At 43.0% G+C, this 19,089-nt stretch overlaps 1 protein-coding gene across 4 annotated transcripts in view; it reads right to left on the reverse strand.

Moving 5' to 3' along the window:
* EVC (EvC ciliary complex subunit 1) overlaps positions 1-19,089 on the reverse strand; it is a 150,630-nt gene that overhangs the window by 99,601 nt on the left and 31,940 nt on the right. For all 4 annotated transcript variants that reach the window (XR_003940708.1, XM_030191174.1, XM_030191176.1 and 1 more), the window contains exons 3-6: positions 14,534-14,617; positions 14,051-14,280; positions 2,832-2,916; positions 1,009-1,107 (exon numbers count right to left, since the gene is read on the reverse strand). Coding sequence is in view for 3 of the 4 variants with exons in the window: in XM_030191174.1 (XP_030047034.1) it covers positions 1,009-1,107; positions 2,832-2,916; positions 14,051-14,280; positions 14,534-14,617 (498 nt within the window). In the remaining variant the exon portion in view is untranslated. The remainder of the gene's footprint in view (positions 1-1,008; positions 1,108-2,831; positions 2,917-14,050; positions 14,281-14,533; positions 14,618-19,089) is intronic.

Below are 19,089 nucleotides of genomic sequence, written 5' to 3' on the forward strand. Positions count from 1 at the left end.
ATTACATGGGCTTGAACAGCAGTTGATAGAAGGTAATAAAATGCTGAGCTATGATAAACTGATAGCCACTGTTCCCTCTAAGCTAAGCAACAGTCCTCCAACTGCACTACTGCCAGTGGGGGGATGGTGCTTCAATATTATGTTTTCCGACCCTATGAGGAAGCAGCTTCCCTAGAGCTCTGCAGAGCTTATCTGTCCCTCACTATTGAAAATGTGATAGTGAAACAGCAACCCTACTGGCAGGGCTGTAGGTGAAGGACTCCAACTTAGCTTAGACGGCACAGTGCTGATAACTGTTACATTATAAACATTTACCTATATATTTCAGCCAAAGAGTAATAAGTCACATATATATAAAGAACAGGATCTCCCGCTAAATACCTTCAAGTTCACTAAGGTCCTCCCCAAGGAGTATCACTACCCACAACCTCTCCAAAGGGCATCACACGATGTGACGCCCACCAGTGAGCCTTCTCTGGAGTAGCCTCCACACTCTGGAATTAACTCCCAGAAACATTTCAGTCAATGCAAGACTATCTCTACTTCAGGAAGCATGTGAAAGCTTGGCTCTTCTCCAAAGCCTTTAATGGAAGAAGCAATTAACTTTTCTGGTCGCACGCACACAAAGCTAACACCGACTGCACATATTGTAGCAAGACATTCTTATCCACTCCTACCCTAGCTAAGATTATATTTAACACCTTTCAGACTTCACATGCAACTTTCTTTAAATTTATCCCCTTATTTTCTAACTCTTATTACTCCATCTTATGGGTCTATGTGTTTTACCTTGGCTTACACCTTATGGTGCCTATTCAAAATGTTTTATTGTGTATTGTGTTGTCAATTTAAGTAGCATACAATACTGTACTATGTATTGTTATTTGAATATTTTTTTACTGCTGTTATTGTCTGTTGCCTATGTTCAATTTATTCTTGGGTGATTTTTTTTCAAAAAAGTAGGATATAAATCCTAATAAATAAAATAAATAAATATGAGTCCCTTACTGCTTCTTGTGCTGAAAGGATATGGTGGTATGATTCTCCATCGATCTTCTTCTTCAGCAACAGGTCAGCAAGTTGGATTCTGAGAATCTGAACAAACATCTGTAATATGAAGAAATAAACAAAATTGTTAGTGTTTTTCCTCTCATTTTGTTGCAATGTTCTGAAGTAATTTTCTTGCTGTACTCAAATGAACCAGTGTTTAGAAAACAAACTGCATCTTATTAAATGAAAAAAGGAAAATATCAAATGTGAGGAAAAATGTGATCAAAGTTTCCATGCTGTGTTTCTTTTGTGGCGCCCAGAGTGCTGTACTATGCAATTACTGCTCCAGCTCCACCGAACTTACAGCTGGACAGTCCTCCTGGGGGAACTGAGCAAGGTGGAAGCTCTCATTTGGGCAGATCATTCACAAAGGGGTTTGAGAATTACAGGCAATTAGAGAAGAATGGTTGGATTAATGTATTGAAGTATATTTATTAGGACAGTGCCATTGTTTTAATATTTTTTTTACATAGTCCCCAAAATTCTATAAATGGCACTCAAAATTGCACACACAAATTTGGGTGCATGCCCCATTTGCATGAATAATTTAATTGAACAAGCCAATTAACACCAATAACTGCATGCTAAAAATCAATTATTGACACTAATTGGCAACAATTTGAAGTTACACGCACCTCTTGCTAGGTGTTATTCTATAAAGATGCACGTATAACTTTTCAGCACACAACGGAAAAGGAGGTGTGAACATGGAAACGGCAGGGGCGGATCAGGGGCATTCACTAAAGATGCAAACAGTATACGGGAGAGCCATGCCTAATTTAGACATGAGGATTTGCACCAGGCTTCAGTTGGTATAAATACTTTTGGGTGCGGATCCCAGTGCTAAGCGCTATTCTATAAACAGTGCCCAACTCAGAGCGCCATTTACAGAATAGCGGTCAGCGCTATTTACTGAATTTTGCCAACTGGGGTGAATTCTACTTATGTCACAGAAAAAAGGTACTATTCTATAAGCTACGCTTAAAGTTAGGTGTGGTTTATAAAATAGCGTAGCGCTTACGACCGGGAATTGTGCCTAACTTTAGGAGCAGCCATTTGCACCAGTTGAAACGTGGTGCAAATGCACTCACCTAAATTAAGCATATATCCCCATTATTCTATAACAAATACTAGTAGGAAGTCCCCCCATTTCACCCATGACCCTCCAATTTCTATGCCTCCTTTTTTAATCATGTGCAAAATTTAGGTCCGGATCCTCGTTAAATTGGCTCGCTTTTTAATTAAATTGAACGCGCAAATTGGGCACAAACCCAAATTTATGCGTGCTATTTTTGGCAATTTTTATAGAATTAGAGGGATTATGTGTTAACCTGTTCTTGTTTACACTGAAATAGAATTCAGAGAAAGTGTTATTTTGCAATTATATGATAGATCCTATCCCACCTAATATGAGGGGGGGGGGGGGGGAGAGAAGTGAGACAAGGCTACAGTAGGGAATGCTTGTTTTATGTTATATTCTGTTGCATTGCTCAATCGTATTTTATCCTATATGATATAAACTATTTTGGAATTCCTGGTGGGAGGTATATGTTTACTCGTTTGCTTAACTGCCTTTTGTCCATAACTAAAGTTGTAAACAGTAAACAAAGAACCAAACATATAAATACTGTATAATACAAATGACACAAGTAGAACCCAAAGCAGAACCTTGAACAAAGAAGCACTAGGTTGACATGATGTGCTGGCGATATCACCAGATCAGAGACAGGTGTATGACACAGGCTTTAAGGGTAGAGGTGGAAAAAAAAATCTATACATACCACATGTTTCTCCTGAATTAGTTCTCTATCTAGACGCAAGAGACCATTCAAACAGAGATTATAAAGGCAAAACTTAACATCAAAGCTGCAAAACAGAAAAGAACACCAAGAAGTGGTCTTTAAAATGTGTTATTTTGGGAAGTATTCTTACACGCGTTTCGTGGTAATTTTTGCCTGTGTGCACATTACGCATGTGCTGAAAAATATGTTTTTTAGTGCTGGGGGCTGGTCTAGGGCAGAAAGTGGGTGTGATCTATGCTAACTGGTTAGTACAGCTATATTTCCACTTGCTAACTGAATAGTGCATGGTTAGTGTGAGAGCCCTTACCGCCTACATAATGGGTGGCAGTAGGGGATCATGCACTAACGGCCAAAAGCTAATGGAAATATTAATGCATGACCATGAACAGAGAAAATGGAAAAATTGGCCATTTTACCTCTTTGGTTAAAATGGCCTTAGTGTGCAGGAATGATCTACATATGTATGAACAAAGGCCACTTTTTACTGCAGTTTGGTAAAACGGGTTCCTTAGTATATTAAGAATAATCTGTAATACTTAAGCCCAAAAGATTTTCAATATGGAAACTAATGCCAAGACAATAATATTATTACTAATATAATAGTCAAACATGTTCACTCAGGTACAAGTAATCATTCTAAGCCCTTGTCAAAGGCTAGCGATTTGAAATGCACCTTTCAATATGAGGCTGAAGGCTTTTTATAGGCTTTTATTGTTCTGTCAAGTGTGGACAATTATAACAAGAGCTTCCGATTTTAGGTAATAAAAAAACATTCCCAGTGTGGGGGGGGGGGGGGGGGGGGGGGGATCAAAAGTGAGGAAAGCATACGGCACATAGCTCACAGCATTCTTTCAAATTCATCTGTATGTAAAAGCATGTGAGTGTGTATGTGTGTTTATTTGGAGAGAAGGGATTGGTGTGTGTGTGTGTGTGTACATGTTTGTGTGTCCATGCCATAAACCCTCAAAGAAAAATTATTAAAAATTAAATAATGTATGGTTCAGCACATGGGAACAGAAGAAGTACCAGAAAATGCTTTAACATATTTGTGTGGTAGCCAGTTTTCGTATGCTAATCATGTATTAAGGGCTTAACGCTCTTTAGTAAAAGGGCCCCTGTGTTACAGTGAATCAATGTATGCATACTGCAGCTGTTCTACTATAAAAATCTATTGTGGGCTTTTTTTTTTTTTTAAAGAGGGGATTCATTTATCTTCCTTCTCCTATCAGATGTAAAAACTTCACTTGTACAGCATAGAAACCTTCTCCCTTCCTGTGACTACAGCTGCCTTCCCGTTGACTGGATCCAAGTTAAACACTTTGCTGCTAGTTACAGTGGATGCAGGCAGGGCACGCTACTACTACTATTACTAATTTCTGTAGCGCGACTGGACAAAGTAGCAAACACTGTACACATTATATGTAGGTACTTTCTGTCCCTAGAGGGCTCACAATCTAAAGTTTTGTACCTGGGACAAAAACTTGCCCAAAGTCATAAGGAGCTGCAGTGGGAATTGAACCCAAGCTGCCAGGCACTAACCATTAGGCCACTCTTCCCTCCTAGGCTCCCTCATAATTGTAACATAGTAAATGATGGCAGATAAAGACCTGTACGGTTCATCCAGTCTGCCCAACAAGATAAACTCAATTTACATGGTATGTGATACTTTATACGTATTCCCGAGTTTGATTTGTCCTTGCCTTTCTCAGGGCACAGACCGCAGAAGTCTGCCCAGTACTATTCTTGTACTAAGTTCTGAAGCTAACATCGAAGCCCCTTAAAATTTACACTCCAGCCCATTCCTATCTATTCAATCACGATCAGGGCGTAGACCGTAGAAGTCTGCCCAGCTCCCGTTTTGTTTCCAATTACTGGCATTGCCACCCAATCTCTGCTAAGATTCCATGGAACCATTCCTTCTAAACCGGATTCCTTTGTGTTTATCCAACGCATGTTTGAATTCCATTATCGTTTTCATCTCCACCACCTCCCGCAGGAGGGCATTCCACATATCCACCACCCTCTCCGTGAAAGAATACTTCCTGACATTAGTCCTGAGTCTGCCCCCCTTCAACCTCAATTCATGTCCTCTAGTTCTACCGCCTTCCCGTCTCCGGAAAAGGTTTGTTTGTGGATTAATACCTTTCAAATATTTGAACGTCTGTATCATATCACCCCTGTTTCTCCTTTCCTCCAAGGTATACATGTTCAGGTCAGCAAGTCTCTCCTAGTATGGTTTGCAACGCAAATCCCATACCATTTTCGTAGCTTTTCTTTGCACTGCTTCCAGTCTTTTTACTTCTTTAGCAAAATACGGCCTCCAAAACTGAACACAATACTCCAAGTGGGGCCTCACCAACGACTTGTAGAGGGGCATCAACACCTCCTTTTTTCTGCTGGTTACGCCCCTCTCTATGCAGCCTAGCACCCTTCTGGCCACGGCTGTCGCCTTGTCGCATTGTTTCTTCACCTTCAGATCCTCCGACACCAACACCCCAAGGTCTCTTTCTTGAGTCAAGCTTACTAATCTCTCCCTTCCTATCCGGTATCTGTCTTTTGGGTTTCCGCACCCCAAGTGCATCACTCTACACTTCTTGGCATTAAATTTTAACTAATAATCCACTCAAGCTAAAGTAATAATTGAAAATCACAACATAACCTCACACCGGCTGTGTAAATATCATGTAGGACACACCCACCTACAGGAAATCTAATTAGTCTGAGTTTTATTAGATAGAGAAAAAAGCTTCAATGTCGCCACCCAGCCAGCCCAACACAGCAGGCTATAAGGCGTACGCTCGGCGTGCCATCATATAGATTCAAAAAACTCCATCAATTACTGTTAATTCAATCCACTCAGATGATTTATTTCAACTCTTCTTATTAACAATTGTGTGTGTCTCCACAATTCTGTAGATCAGTTACTTATATACTCCTGATACAATTATAAAGTTCTATTGTTTGAGATAAAACAGGGGACACCGCTAGAAATCACTTAGCTTCATCAAAACACTGTAGTGTTCTGCTCATTTCGATGCTCTCTGCTCCTCAACCGAAATGAGCAGAACACTACAGTGTTTTGATGAAGCTAAGTGATTTCTATAGTGAAGGTATAGTGCATACAGCCTTCCACTGATTATCCTTCCCAGGGATTTGGGAAGGGGGGCTAAACATAGACCTGGAGTTTGAAGCAGAATTCTTTCTGGCAGCATGAAAGACAGCTTGTCTTTGTTGAAGTGGGAACCCTGAAAGTTAGATTTGCTTGGCCTGCAGCACTTGGTCTCACGCATCTGAATGTGATACTGAGAGGATTTAAAAAAAAATCTTTAGACTTGTCCTCTGGCAATCTCGGAGACTTGGAGCCCCCTAGGTCTTTACCCAACTTCTCTAGATCTTCTCCAAACAAAAGATTACCTTTAAAAGGTAGCTTTCTATGACCTAGAAGCCAAATCAGTAGTCCAATGCCTAAGACAGAACTATCTGGTGATCTTTTGAAGATTTTTCCTAGCACCACAGATTTGTGCTATTTAAACCTTACAAAGATAAGTAGTTATTGTGAGTTGATTAGGTTTGCTGTGGACTAGGGGGCAGATGCTCAAAGTCCCTGTAAAATACCACATGTGGTTAAAGCCACAATAGAACTTGCCAATTTCCATGCTTAAAGGAAATTGCATTCAGATTCGATGCATGAAAATTTAGTGGCTTGGTACGGAAAGCACCTAGCACATATGCAGAGCAGTCTTTTGGAAATGTTCTGTGTATTCCAGGAAAAGAGTAACTTATTTCTGTTAACATTTATTTGTATGCACAAATGTGCTAACGGGACAGCCACACTAAAGCTATCCAGAGCCCCTGTCCCATGGAATAGGTATCTTGTATACCTATGAATTTCTCTGGGACACTGCAGAGGACAACAGTGCTCTTTCATCCAATGCTTCTCCCAGCCTGACTGTCCAGCTCTGGACACAGGAAATCTCAAGCAACCCCTGAAAACATGACAGCGTCACCATTCCCCCCCCCCCCCATGCCAGGCACCAGAGATTGCATTTGCTGCACCCCCTCCCCTCTGTCTTGGGCACGGCTGTTGCAGTGACCGGGGACCGCTGACATCAGGCTGGAAGGAGGGAACCATATGTTGTGGGTCAGCCTGAGTATGCAGTGCCAGCCCGGAAACCCCTGATGAGCAGCTGCTGAGAGATCACAGGAGCTTCCTGCTGGATTTGTTCCTGGAGTAGAGACAGATTCCACTCGCCCAGGAAGCCATTGACAATGGTGCCTGCCATAGCACAACAGGAGCAACTCAATTAAAAGCATGAAGAAGGGAATCCAACTGCAGAAACTGCCCAAGTTAAGTGGGGAGCAGCCCTGGTCCCTCGCCCACAAGCTAAGGCAGCCCTCCGGGACTACTCTGATCTTTCACCAGAGCTGCGGATGCGGTGTGACACTTCTCTGTTACAAAACCCTCATATGTTGACAGCAAGCAATTCTAAGGACATCATCATCTTAGATTAATCATGTAACAGGAAGCGATGTCCATTTCCAGTCACTGCTCCCTACAACCCTGGAGGAGCAAAAGCAGTTTGCACAGACGACATTACAGGCAGTGAGCAGTGGGGTTCCTTTTATTTTTCCCTGCCCATAAACTGTTTTTTTTTTTGTTCAATCATGGGCACATTACTGCTTTATGATTTTTGCCAGTCACTTACTGCCTTTTTAAAACAGGTCTTCTATTTTTACAATTGTATTGTCAGACAGATGTTTTTGTTTTACAAATGCTGACAGATCAACACAGCTCTCTATCATGTATGGTGTGAATAAACTGTGTAAGTGCCAACTGTTTTTTTTCTGTGTGTGATTGCACAAGGAGATGTTGTTTAGGGGCTGTAAAAAGCATAATAATGAGACAGACAGGCAAAGTCTGCACTTATTTTTTCTCTCTGGCTCTCAGATACTGTATTTTTACAGCACACAGACCCAGAATAGCAACTAATTTCTCAATATCTTTAGCACAAAATGCTGAAGCCCTCCTCATACACAGACAGACACAATGTGGTTTCATCTTCCTGATGAAAAAAGCTGGCAGCAAAAAAACACCCCCCCAGACCCTCCCCACTCCATCATCCCCTCTCACAGTTTAAGATCTCATCATGAAGACAAGCATGCCTAGAAGGATCCTCCCTCCTCTTACACATCTTTCTGATTAAAAAAAGCTGGCAGCCTGGAATAAGGTGCAAAATAAAACATGTCAGTTATGCTTTCTCAACTACAGTTATGCTATCTCTGTAGAAAGAACTTTTTGTGAGGCTGTGTGAGGAAGGGAGAGACAATACAATCCTGTCATGAGAAAAATAATGTTTAAGTGTGACTGATTAGAGTAATTTGAAATGTAAACCCTTGAAAATGTTGCTACTGTAGCATGGAATGTTGCTTCTATTTGGGTTTCTGCCGGGTACTTGGAACCTGGATTGGCCACTTTTGGAAACGGTATAATAGGCTACATGGACCATTGGTCTGACCCAGTATGGATATTCTTATGTTCTTACTAAGGTGCACTACTATATTTTGCTCATGCTAGAAATCAGCTGGTGTTAAAACGCTGAGACGCACATAGGAATATAATGGGTTTCTGTGTTTAGCACCAGCTGATTTCTAGCACGAGCTAAAAACACCAGTGCACCTTAATAAAAAAAGTCATAAAAAGATGCCTTAAATGACCACTGGAGGAATTAATGGCACGGCCCACTCCATACTCCCCAGTGGTCAATGATCCCCTCCCACTCCCCAAAGATGTGAAAGACAATACATACCAGCTTCTATGACAGCTTCAGATGTTATGGCCAGTCCTATTAGAGCAGCAAACAGATCCATGGAGTAGCCTACTGCCTATTGCAGTGCATTGCAGAGAAGGGGGCCTAGGCCCGTATCCCAATCTAACTCTTATACTTGTGGTGGAGAGCGTGAGCCCTCCAAAACAAACTGTACCCACATATAGGTGACACCTGTAGGCATAAGGGCTATTATAGTGGTGGATAGTTGGGTATAGTAGGTTTTGGAGGGTTCTCCATACAATATAAGAGGGTAACAGTGAGATGTGTACCTAGGACCTTTTATGAGAAGTCCACTGCAGTGCCCCCTAGGCTGCCCCACTGCTCTGTTGGGATGACTATGTGGTCAGTCTACTAAGAAAGCTGACCCCTCATACATTCCAATGGCTTTATTTTTTGTGTGTTTTTCCCTTGGCCTTTTTTTTTTTTTTTGGAAAATGGTCATAAAAGAAAAGGGCATCTCTGATATGGAGAGCAAATTTGAAAAATATTGTAATTATAACCTTAACTTTTAAACTGGCTACCTTACTTAAGTACAGATTATCTGTAAAGATCTCTTAAAAGAACTATCTCTCGTTTGTAACCTTATTTATATGATTGCATTAATCATATTGTAAATAATAAACCTTTTGAATCTAAATATATAGTGTTCTTGTCCTTTAGATCTGGTAATGCAGGTTAATGCAATCCAATAAATACACTTAATTCCTTTTATTCTTGAATCGTTCTTACCTTGTGGGTAAGTGGTGGAGAAATTTTAGCGAGTGCTCTTAAAATATTCCCCTGCTCTTTGATCTTAAATATCATATTAGGACTGTGACAACTTTGTAACATTTTTAATGGATATTAAGAACATTTAAATTATATCTTGTAACATTTTAATACCCTGGAGGAAAGGAGAAACAGGGGTGATATGATACAGACGTTCAAATATTTGAAAGGTATTAATCCGCAAACGAACCTTTTCCGGAGATACGAAGGCAGTAGAACGAGAGGACATGAAATGAGATTGAAGGGGGGCAGACTCAAGAAAAATGTCAGGAAGTATTTCTTCATGGAGAGAGTGGTGGATGCTTGGAATGCCCTCCCCCGGGAGGTGGTGGAGATGAAAACGGTAATGGAATTCAAACATGCGTGGGATAAACATAAAGGAATCCTGTTCAGAAGGAATGGATCCTCAGGAGCTTAACCGAGATTGGATAGCAGAGCCGGTAGTGGGAGGCGGAGCTGGAGGTTGGGAGGCGGGGATAGTGCTGGGCAGACATATACGGTCTGTGCCAGAGCCGGTGGTGGGAGGCAGGGATAGTGCTGGGCAGACTTATACGGTCTGTGCCAGAGCCGGTGGTGGGAGGCGGGACTGGAGGTTAGGAGGCAGGGATAGTGCTGGGCAGACTTATATGGTCTGTGCCAGAGCTGGTGGTGGGAGGCGGGACTGGAGGTTGGGAGGCAGGGATAGTGCTGGGCAGACTTATACGGTCTGTGCCAGAGCCAGTGGTTGGGAGGCGGGGCTGGTGGTTGGGAGGCGGGGCTGGTGGTTGGGAGGCAGGGATAGTGCTGGGCGGACTTATACGGTCTGTGCCCTGAAGAGCACAGGTACAAATCAAAGTAGGGTATACATAAAAAGTAGCACACATGAGTTGTCTTGTTGGGCAGACTGGATGGACCGTGCAGGTCTTTTTTCTGCCGCCATCTGCTATGTTACTATGTTACTATGTAACATATACAAAATGTTTAGGAAATGACCATTTTCAAAACAAAAAGAGATGTTTTTCTGGTTCAAAAATGATCATGTTCACTACTTGATTTTTGGATCTTTTCAGCAAAGCATCCAAAATCAGATTTACACGTCATATTGAAAACTATGTGCAATCAAAAAGGGAGAATGGCCAAGTGAGATGCATTGGCGGGACAGGGGCATTCCCATAATTTAGGTGCTATGTTACTAAATTAAAAAATATAAACACGAAGAAGCATAAGAAATTGCATAAAGAGACTTAAGGGAGGTGGAGGTTTTTTAGACTGATGATGGTGTGAATCGAGAGCCTGAAATGAACTAGGATCTTGCCAGGTATTTGTAACCTGGATTGGCCACTGCTGGAAACAGGATGCTGGGCTTGATGCACCTTCAGTCTGTCCCAGTATGACAATACTTATGTACTTGTTAGTAAAGAATAGCACCATAATAAAACAGTTCCTGTTCTGTATCATCTAATCTCTTAGACTACATTGAGTGGTTAACCATATCGAATGCAGTAAACAAGTTCAGCAGTGCCAAAATCAAAGTTTCCCCTTTTCCTAACCCTGCCATATGTCATCTGTGATTTGATGGATGTCCCTTTTGCAGCAATAACAGCTATGAATATTTTAAGATAAGTGTCTGACAACTTTGGACAACAGGGTGGTGCAGTTTTTGTGCAGTTTTCTTGGAAGAACAGACCAAGCTCTTTCAAATTGTCTGAAGATTGAAACTGCAGCCCCAAATCAAAGCCTTACTATTAGACTGAGGTCTGGGATTTGATTAGGCCACTAGTGGATATTGACTTTCTTCTTGCTGAGTCACTCTATTGTTACTTTTGCTTTTTACACAGGATCACTGCCCTGCTGTAAGTGAATGTTCTCTTTCACTGTTTCTTCTAAGTTGAGTGGGAGTCCTCTAACTGCATTGCTGCCAGTGGGGAGTGGTGCTTCAATATTGTGTTTTCAATTGCTAAGGGCAGGCAGGTTCCCTGGAGTGCTGCGCAGCTTACCTGACCCTCACTATTGAAAATGTGATAGTGCAACAGCACCTCCCACTGGCAGGACTGTAGGTGGAAGACTCCCACTCAGAAGGAAGGAACAATGTTCTTCTCATCCTCCAAGATTGCCTCTACTTTGTACCATCCATTTTTTCCTCGATATTCACAAACCTCCCCACAACATCAAGCTATCACTAGCAGTGGTGACTGTAGGGGTGATGATAGCACAGTGATGTGCTATGTTTGGTCTTAGGTCACATATATCCCTAGGCACTGAGAACAAAAAGTTTCACTTTTGGTCTCAGTCCACAAAAACTTCCACATGCATGAACGTGTTTCTTTGCAAAACACTAAGTGGTACATCATAAGGCTTTTCTGTATTAGTGGCTTCCTTCTCGCCATTCTCTCATACAGGTCATGTTTATGGAAAAATCTTGAAATTCAGAGATCTCTGTAGTTCATTTAAAGTAATCTTAGGCTTCCCAGTGACCTCAGTGGTTTCCTTAACCCATTGACTTGAAGGGATGCCCTAACAGAAGCAGTGTCTTAATAGTACCAAACATTTTCCCATTTACAATGATGGACCCATTAGTGCCCCAATGGAAATTCAAAGACATTGAAATTTTCTTACAGTCTTCCCCTAATCTGTGTCTTTGAATATCTTTAGCCTTAATTTTTTTTGGCAGGCCCATGTTCAGCATGTTAAACTTCTTCAAATTTACTTCAAATGAAACATAGCAGATGATGGCAGATAAAGACCTTTGTGCTCCATCTAGTCTGCCCAACAAAATAAACTCACAGTATATAATATGATACAATATAATTAACCAGAAACAGCTTGAATCTGCTGCAGGAGTGTCTGAATCAGTTCAGCTGTGACTGGACACAACTGGGAAAACTCAGGCTGTCCCACCAAAGTCAGTATCTGTGAGTTAATTCAACTGTTAATGAAGGGCACTTTGAGGCCTAAAATTACGTTTAAAGAATTAGAGAGTCTCTGGCTCAGACCGGGGAAATAATTGCTCAACAATTTCAAAATTACTCAGCAAACATATCCTGTATGGGAGAGTGTCAAGAAGGAAGCCACTGCTGAAGAAAACCTGTACGTGTTGTATAGCACTTATAAATAAGCACACAGGGGCACCGCATGTGTATAGATGACGGGTAAGTGGTCTTACAAGACCAAAGTGGAACTTTCTAGTTTCGTTGCTAAGCATTATCCCTCTAATTCTGTAAAAGTCATCAAAAATTACACATGCAAATTTGGGTGCATACCCAATTTGGGTGTGCAATTTAATTGAACAAGCAAATTAGCACCAATAATTGGCTTTTAACAAGCAATTGGCTTTTTAACAAGTAATTATTGGCACTAAAGTTAATTGAAATTTATGCACAATTGGATAAAGAGGACACAGAAACAAGTGGGTCTTAGGCGGAATGAGGGCGTTCCTAAGATTAACGCATGTTGTTACAGAATAACAGGGATATGCATCTAATGTAGGCATGTACACTTGCACCATGTTTCAGTAGGTGCAAATGACTGTGCTTCAGTAGGCATGATTCCCGGACGTGTTATTCTATATACCATGCCTGGCTTTAAGCGCCGTTTATAGAATAGCTTTTGTTGATGCCAATTTTTTTTTGGTGCCATATACAGAATCTAGCCTTATGTGTCACATAAAAACAAACAGAACACATGCAGTTAGAAATGGTGGAAGCAGTATTATGTTATCAGGAAGTTTTGCAGAACTGGGACTAGGGAAGTCTAAAGACTGAGGGAGAGTTAGATAGTGCAAAATACAAGTAGATTGTGGAGGAAACCCAATTCTACATGCGACAAAGATTGTGGAGGAAAACCTAGTCCATATGTGACAAAGATTCACCTTTCAACATGACGATGGTCCTAACGACAAAAGGAGTAGTAACCATGCAGTTGCTTAGCGGGAAGAAAGTGAATGGCCTCAAGTGGGCTAGTCAAAACCTAGATCTGAGTCTGATAGCAAAGCTTTGGCATGATTGAATACTGTATTCAACTGATAATCCCCACCAAACTGAGAGAGCCATAATTAGCAAGGAAATGCTGGTAGACACACATCCTGACTCACAGCTGTTATTGCTTCAAAAGGGTCTTTCATCAAGTACTGACTCGGGTATGAAGGCTTATGCAATCAAGATTTCTGATTTTTTTTTATTTTCATTTTACGTTTTGAATATTTCTATTCTAATTGTATTTTCATGTTGAAACTGTACAGTAGGTTGTGTAAGTCAGCAAAGCAAAACACCTGCTTTAAATAACTTTGAATTGTATTTTTGAGACAGCAAAATATGAAAAATGTACAAAAGCGTGAAAATGTTTTCAAGGCATGGTATGCATATTTTTAAAAATGCCCTCTAGGGAGAGACCCACATATGTGTACAGTGCTGCGTACATCTAATATGGCAAATCAAGCAGTTTTAGCCTGACTATAAGTCCTATCAGAACAGACTGTGGCCTGGATTATTTGGATTGGACCATGCTCTGGAGAATGGTTTAACCTAATCTGAACTTGCTTGTCCTCATTAGCACATAATAGTTGAGGCAACAGACCTTAATGTCAGACTACAACTATAAAAAAATATTTGGGCTTTGCTTTCTTACTTGTCACATGTCAGCACTTCTGGGAAACAAGTAACTTTGACAAACGTTCTCTCATAGAATTTCTCATCACTGGCTATTGAACGCATTGTAGTGGAGGAGCTACAGTCTTCTTTGTCAACTTGGCTAAGGGATTCAAGGCTGGAGGTTGATGCTTGCACCACCTGATTAGGTAGTGGAGTCTGTTTATGGTTCTCATTCAAAGAAGGATTGGATGCTCCATCTGCCAATGGCTGTGATGACAAGAATGACTTCAAGTTAATTTATATCAAATTCATTATAGCATTTCAAGAACAGGCAGTGATATAATGTATTATTTTCCATGAAAAAGGAATTCAGAAGTAAATTCTAAAAGCTTTTCTAGTTTTGTCAGAACACATTTAAGCCTGTTTCTTTAAAGATTTTTTTGCTCATTCAATGTCTATGGAAAAATCTTCCATTACATTAAATCTGTGGTATATAGTTTGAGGATGTTTGAATTCTTACCCTAAATTTTTGATTGATTGGATAGATGACTTTGGCCTTCTTAGCAAAAGCTGCAATGCCACTATTCGAGGAAGGGTCATCTTCCTGGCATGAAGAACAATACACACACAGTATATTTAAGCGCATATTCTGATTCACGATGACAGAACAAACCTCCAGCATGTTTCTCTTTAGCTGCAGATATTCATAAAGCAGACAGGTTACAGACCCCAACTGTCTTAGAAATAAGGATGGATAAAAGTACAAATATGTGGCAATACACAGATTAAATTCAGGTATATCCACTTAATCTATTATCAAGTTTGCACACTTCATAATTTCAGTATCATTTTTCAGGATGAAACTGGATAGGAAGGGAAAATTAGATTCTTACCTTGGTAATTTTCTTTCCTTTAGTCATAGCAGATGAAGCCATTACGAATGGGTTGTGTCCATCAACCAGCAGGGGGAGATACAGAGCACTCAAAAACCATAGTAGCTCTTGGCCAGCTAGCTCCATTGCCTCTTCAGTATTTGAAGCTTCCAAAGCAGTATACAGACCGCAATGGGAATAACATGAACTTTCCTCACAGCAAACGATGGCCTCATAACAGGAGCATTAACTCAAAAGGAGGGAATGAACTCGTCCTCCTGTAACTCAAAAGGAGGGAATGAACTCGTCCTCCTGTAACTCAAAGGAGGGAATGAACTCATCCTCCTGTCCATGAACAGTAATCCTGAAGACTGTTTTCCAACTTTCTCCCAAGAAAGGACTAAATCTTCAGGAAAGAAACTGAACATCAAATAGAGTCACGTCAGCACAAAGTCAATCAGACAGGGAGGGCTCATGGCTTCATCTGCTATGACTAAAGGAAAGAAAATTACCAAGGTAAGAACCTAATTTTCCCTTCCTTGTCATCAAGCAGATGAAGCCATTATGAATGGGATGTAACAAAGCAATCTCTAGATAGGGTGGGAACAAGCCACACCATGCGCTAACACTTGAGCTCCAAAGCGCACATCCCTCTTAGCAGCCACATCCAACCTGTAATGTCGGGCTAATGAGAGCTTAGAAGCCCATGTTGCTGCACTGCATATCTCATGAAGAGAGAGTGCTCCAGTTTCAGCCCAAGTGGAAGAAATCGCTCTTGTAGAATGCGCCTTAAAGGCTACAGGCGGAGACCGCCGGCCAGCAGATAAGCTGAGAAGATAGCTTCTTAGAGCCAGCGGTCAATAGTGGCTTTAGACACTGGAGACTCTCTGCGAGGACCTGATAACAATACAAAAAGATGATCAGAGGTCCTGAAAGAATTTGTAACTCGCAGATACAGCAACAGAGTCCTGCGCACATCCAAAAGGTGCAACTGTCCAAAAGATTCTGGAAACTCCTCCCTATCAAAGGAGGGTAGAAAAATAGGTTGGTTTAGGTGAAACGCTGAAACCACCTTAGGCATGAAGGAAGACATGGTAGGCACCATGACCCCGGACTCTGAGAATTGCAGAAATGGGTCTCGACAGGACAGCGCCTGGAGTTCTGACACCCGTCTCGCCGAAGTAATGGCCACTAAAAAGACGGCCTTTAGGGTGAGATCTTTCTCAGAAGCATGCCGCAGCAGCTCAAAAGGAGAACCCTGAAGAGCCTTTAAAACCAGCCCCAGGTTCCAAGGTGGACCGGGTGCCCGCACGGGAGGACGGAGCCGAAGCACCCCTCTAAGAAACCGTGCAACATCTGGATGTGCAGCTAAAGACACGCCGTCAACCTTACCACGAAGGGAGGCTAATGTTGCCACTTGCACCCGCAGGGAATTGTAGGCCAAGCCTTTTTGTACACCATCCTGCAAAAAGTACAGAATCGGCGAGACAGGAGCCCGCATGGGTGTGATCGCCTTTGAAACACACCATGACTCAAACAATCTCCAAATCCTGGCATAAGCCACAGAAGTGGACCGCTTGTGGGCCTGCAGGAGAGTGGAAATAACATTGTTAGAATAGCCTTTGTCTCTCAATTGCGCCCTCTCAATAGCCATGCCGTAAGACCAAAGCGGCAGGCATCCTCCATGGTTACCGGGCTCTGTGACAACAGGTTCGGTACCAGAGGCAACGGCCAGGGAGCCTCCACCAGCATCCGCCGAAGGTCCGCATACCACGGACTCCTGGGCCAGTCCGGGGCGATGAGAACCACTTCTCCTGCATAAAGCTGAATCCGCAGGAGCACTCGCCCTATCAAAGGCCACGGAGGGAACACATACAGGAGGCCCATAGGCCAGGGTTGAGCCAAGGCATCCAACCCCGCCGCGCGAGGATCTCTCCGTCTGCTGTAAAAGCACGGGATACCTTCTCCTGCTTTAGACTTAGCCTGGCCTCAGAATGACATCCTATAGTATATCTCCTATCAAACTGAGCTCTCTTTTTCATCAAGCACTGCCATTTCCTCCCCTCACCCTCCCCACTGACAGTTTGAACTTCGTGGGTGTGGCTTGGATCTCTTTCAGGGAGAGAAAACTAACAACTTATAGCAGCAGCTTCAGAGAGCATTTTCCATCTCACAGATAGGCTGCAGAGAATACCTTCTCCTGCTTTAGACTTAATCCTACCCACCCTACCCCTCTACCCACCCACCCCTAGAGTGACATGTCTTATATAACCTCCCTATCAACCCACTCATTACTTTACCTCACCCATTTCTATTCTTCTATCACCTTCTCCCACTACTCCAACCAGAGTTACACCTAATCACACTGACCACCCTTCAACATCTTCTGTCCTTCTGTGACTGTTCTCTTGTGCTTGACTGCTTAAATATTTTAAATTTAAATGCTTTACTTTTTGTCTATTAGATTGTAAGCTCTTTGAGCAGGGACTGTCTTTCTTCTGTGTTTGTACAGCGCTGCGTACACTTTGTAGCGCTCTAGAAATGTTAAATAGTAGTAGTAGTAGTACTTTGGCATTTGCGCTTGAGGCCATAAGATCCACTATGGGCGTCCCCCATTTGGCACAGATCTGCAGGAATACTTCGTCTGCAAGTTCCCACTCCGCTGGATCGATTTGATGCCTGCTTAGATAATCGGCTTGCACGTTGCTCTGACCTGCAATATGAGCTGCTGACAGAAACTGCAGATGTAGCTCGGCCTAGTGGCAAATTTGTTCGGCCTGCGCGGCTAGAGCTCTGCACTGAGTGCCTCCTTGTCGATTTATGTAGGCCACTGCTGTCGTGTTGTCCGACAGAACTCTGACAGCCAATCCTTCCAGGGTCAATTGAAAGGCTAGTAGCGCCTGAAATACCGTTTTCAACTCTAGGCGGTTGATGGACCACTCCGACTCGTCAGGTGTCCAGAGACCCTGGGCATGCTTCCCCTTCCAATGTGCGCCCCAGCCCTGCAGGCTGGCATCTGTCACCACTAGGCACCAATCGGGGAGCGCCAGCGACATTCCTCGCCACAACATGCTGTCTGAGAGCCACCACTCCATGCTGAGCTGGGCCGCAGGGAGCCACGTGAGTCTGCATTGATAATCCTGAGATACTGGAGACCATCGATGAAGTAGGGAATACTGCAGAGGTCTCAGGTGCGATCTCGCCCAGGGCACCAATTCCAAGGTGGCTGACATCGATCCCAATAGCTGGACAATGTCCCAAGCTCACTGGCGGGGCATCCTCAGGAGCAGACGGACCCAATTCTGAAGCTTGCACCACCTTTGTTCGGGTAGGAATACATATCCCGAGTCTGTGTCGAACCTGGCCCCCAAATATTCTAGAGATTGCGAGGGGGTCAGGTAACTTTTGGCCATATTGATGACCCAGCCCAGAGATTGAAGGACTGAAACCACTCTGGCTGTAGCGAGATGACTCTCTTTTTCTGAGTCTGCTCTGATGAGCCAGTCGTCTAGGTATGGGTGAACCCGGATACCCTCTCACCTGAGAAAGGCAGCTACTACCACCATTACCTTGGAGAAGGTTCGGGGAGCTGTGGCGAGGCTAAAAGGCAAGGCCCGAAACTGGAAATGTTTTCCCAACATCGCAAACCGCAGAAACTTCTGGTGCGGGAGCCAAATTGGTATATGCAAGTAAGCTTCTTTCAGGTCCAGAGATTTGAGAAACTCTCCTGGCTGTACCGCCGCAATGACGGAGCGCAGGGTTTCCATGTGAAAATGCTGCACTCTTAAGGACTTGTTTAGCTCTTTTAAGTCCAGGATCAGGCGAAAAGACCCGCCTTTTCGCGGCACCACAAAGTAAATGGAGTAGCGGCCTAGACCTTGTTCGGCGGGAGGTACCGGGGTCACAGCCCCTATCCGGCACAGACTGTGCAAAGTCTCCTCTACCGCCGCCCGTTTGGCGGCAGAACCGCATCGGGACTCCACAAACACATCTCTCACCGGGGCATCGAATTCTATTCGGTATCCGTCTCTGATCAGGTCCAAGACCCACTGATCTGCGGAGATTTTGGCCCACTCCTCGAAAAAGAGGGAAAGTCTTCCTCCGATGACTGGAAACGAGGAGGGGGCCGGCGCACCATCACTGAGAGGGTCGCCCCTGAACTTCAGGCCTTGAACCGGCAGCTGCGGAACGTTTGTCCGAGCGA

Source organism: Microcaecilia unicolor, chromosome 2 (genome assembly GCF_901765095.1).
Source record: "Microcaecilia unicolor chromosome 2, aMicUni1.1, whole genome shotgun sequence".
Classification (NCBI taxonomy): domain Eukaryota; kingdom Metazoa; phylum Chordata; class Amphibia; order Gymnophiona; family Siphonopidae; genus Microcaecilia; species Microcaecilia unicolor.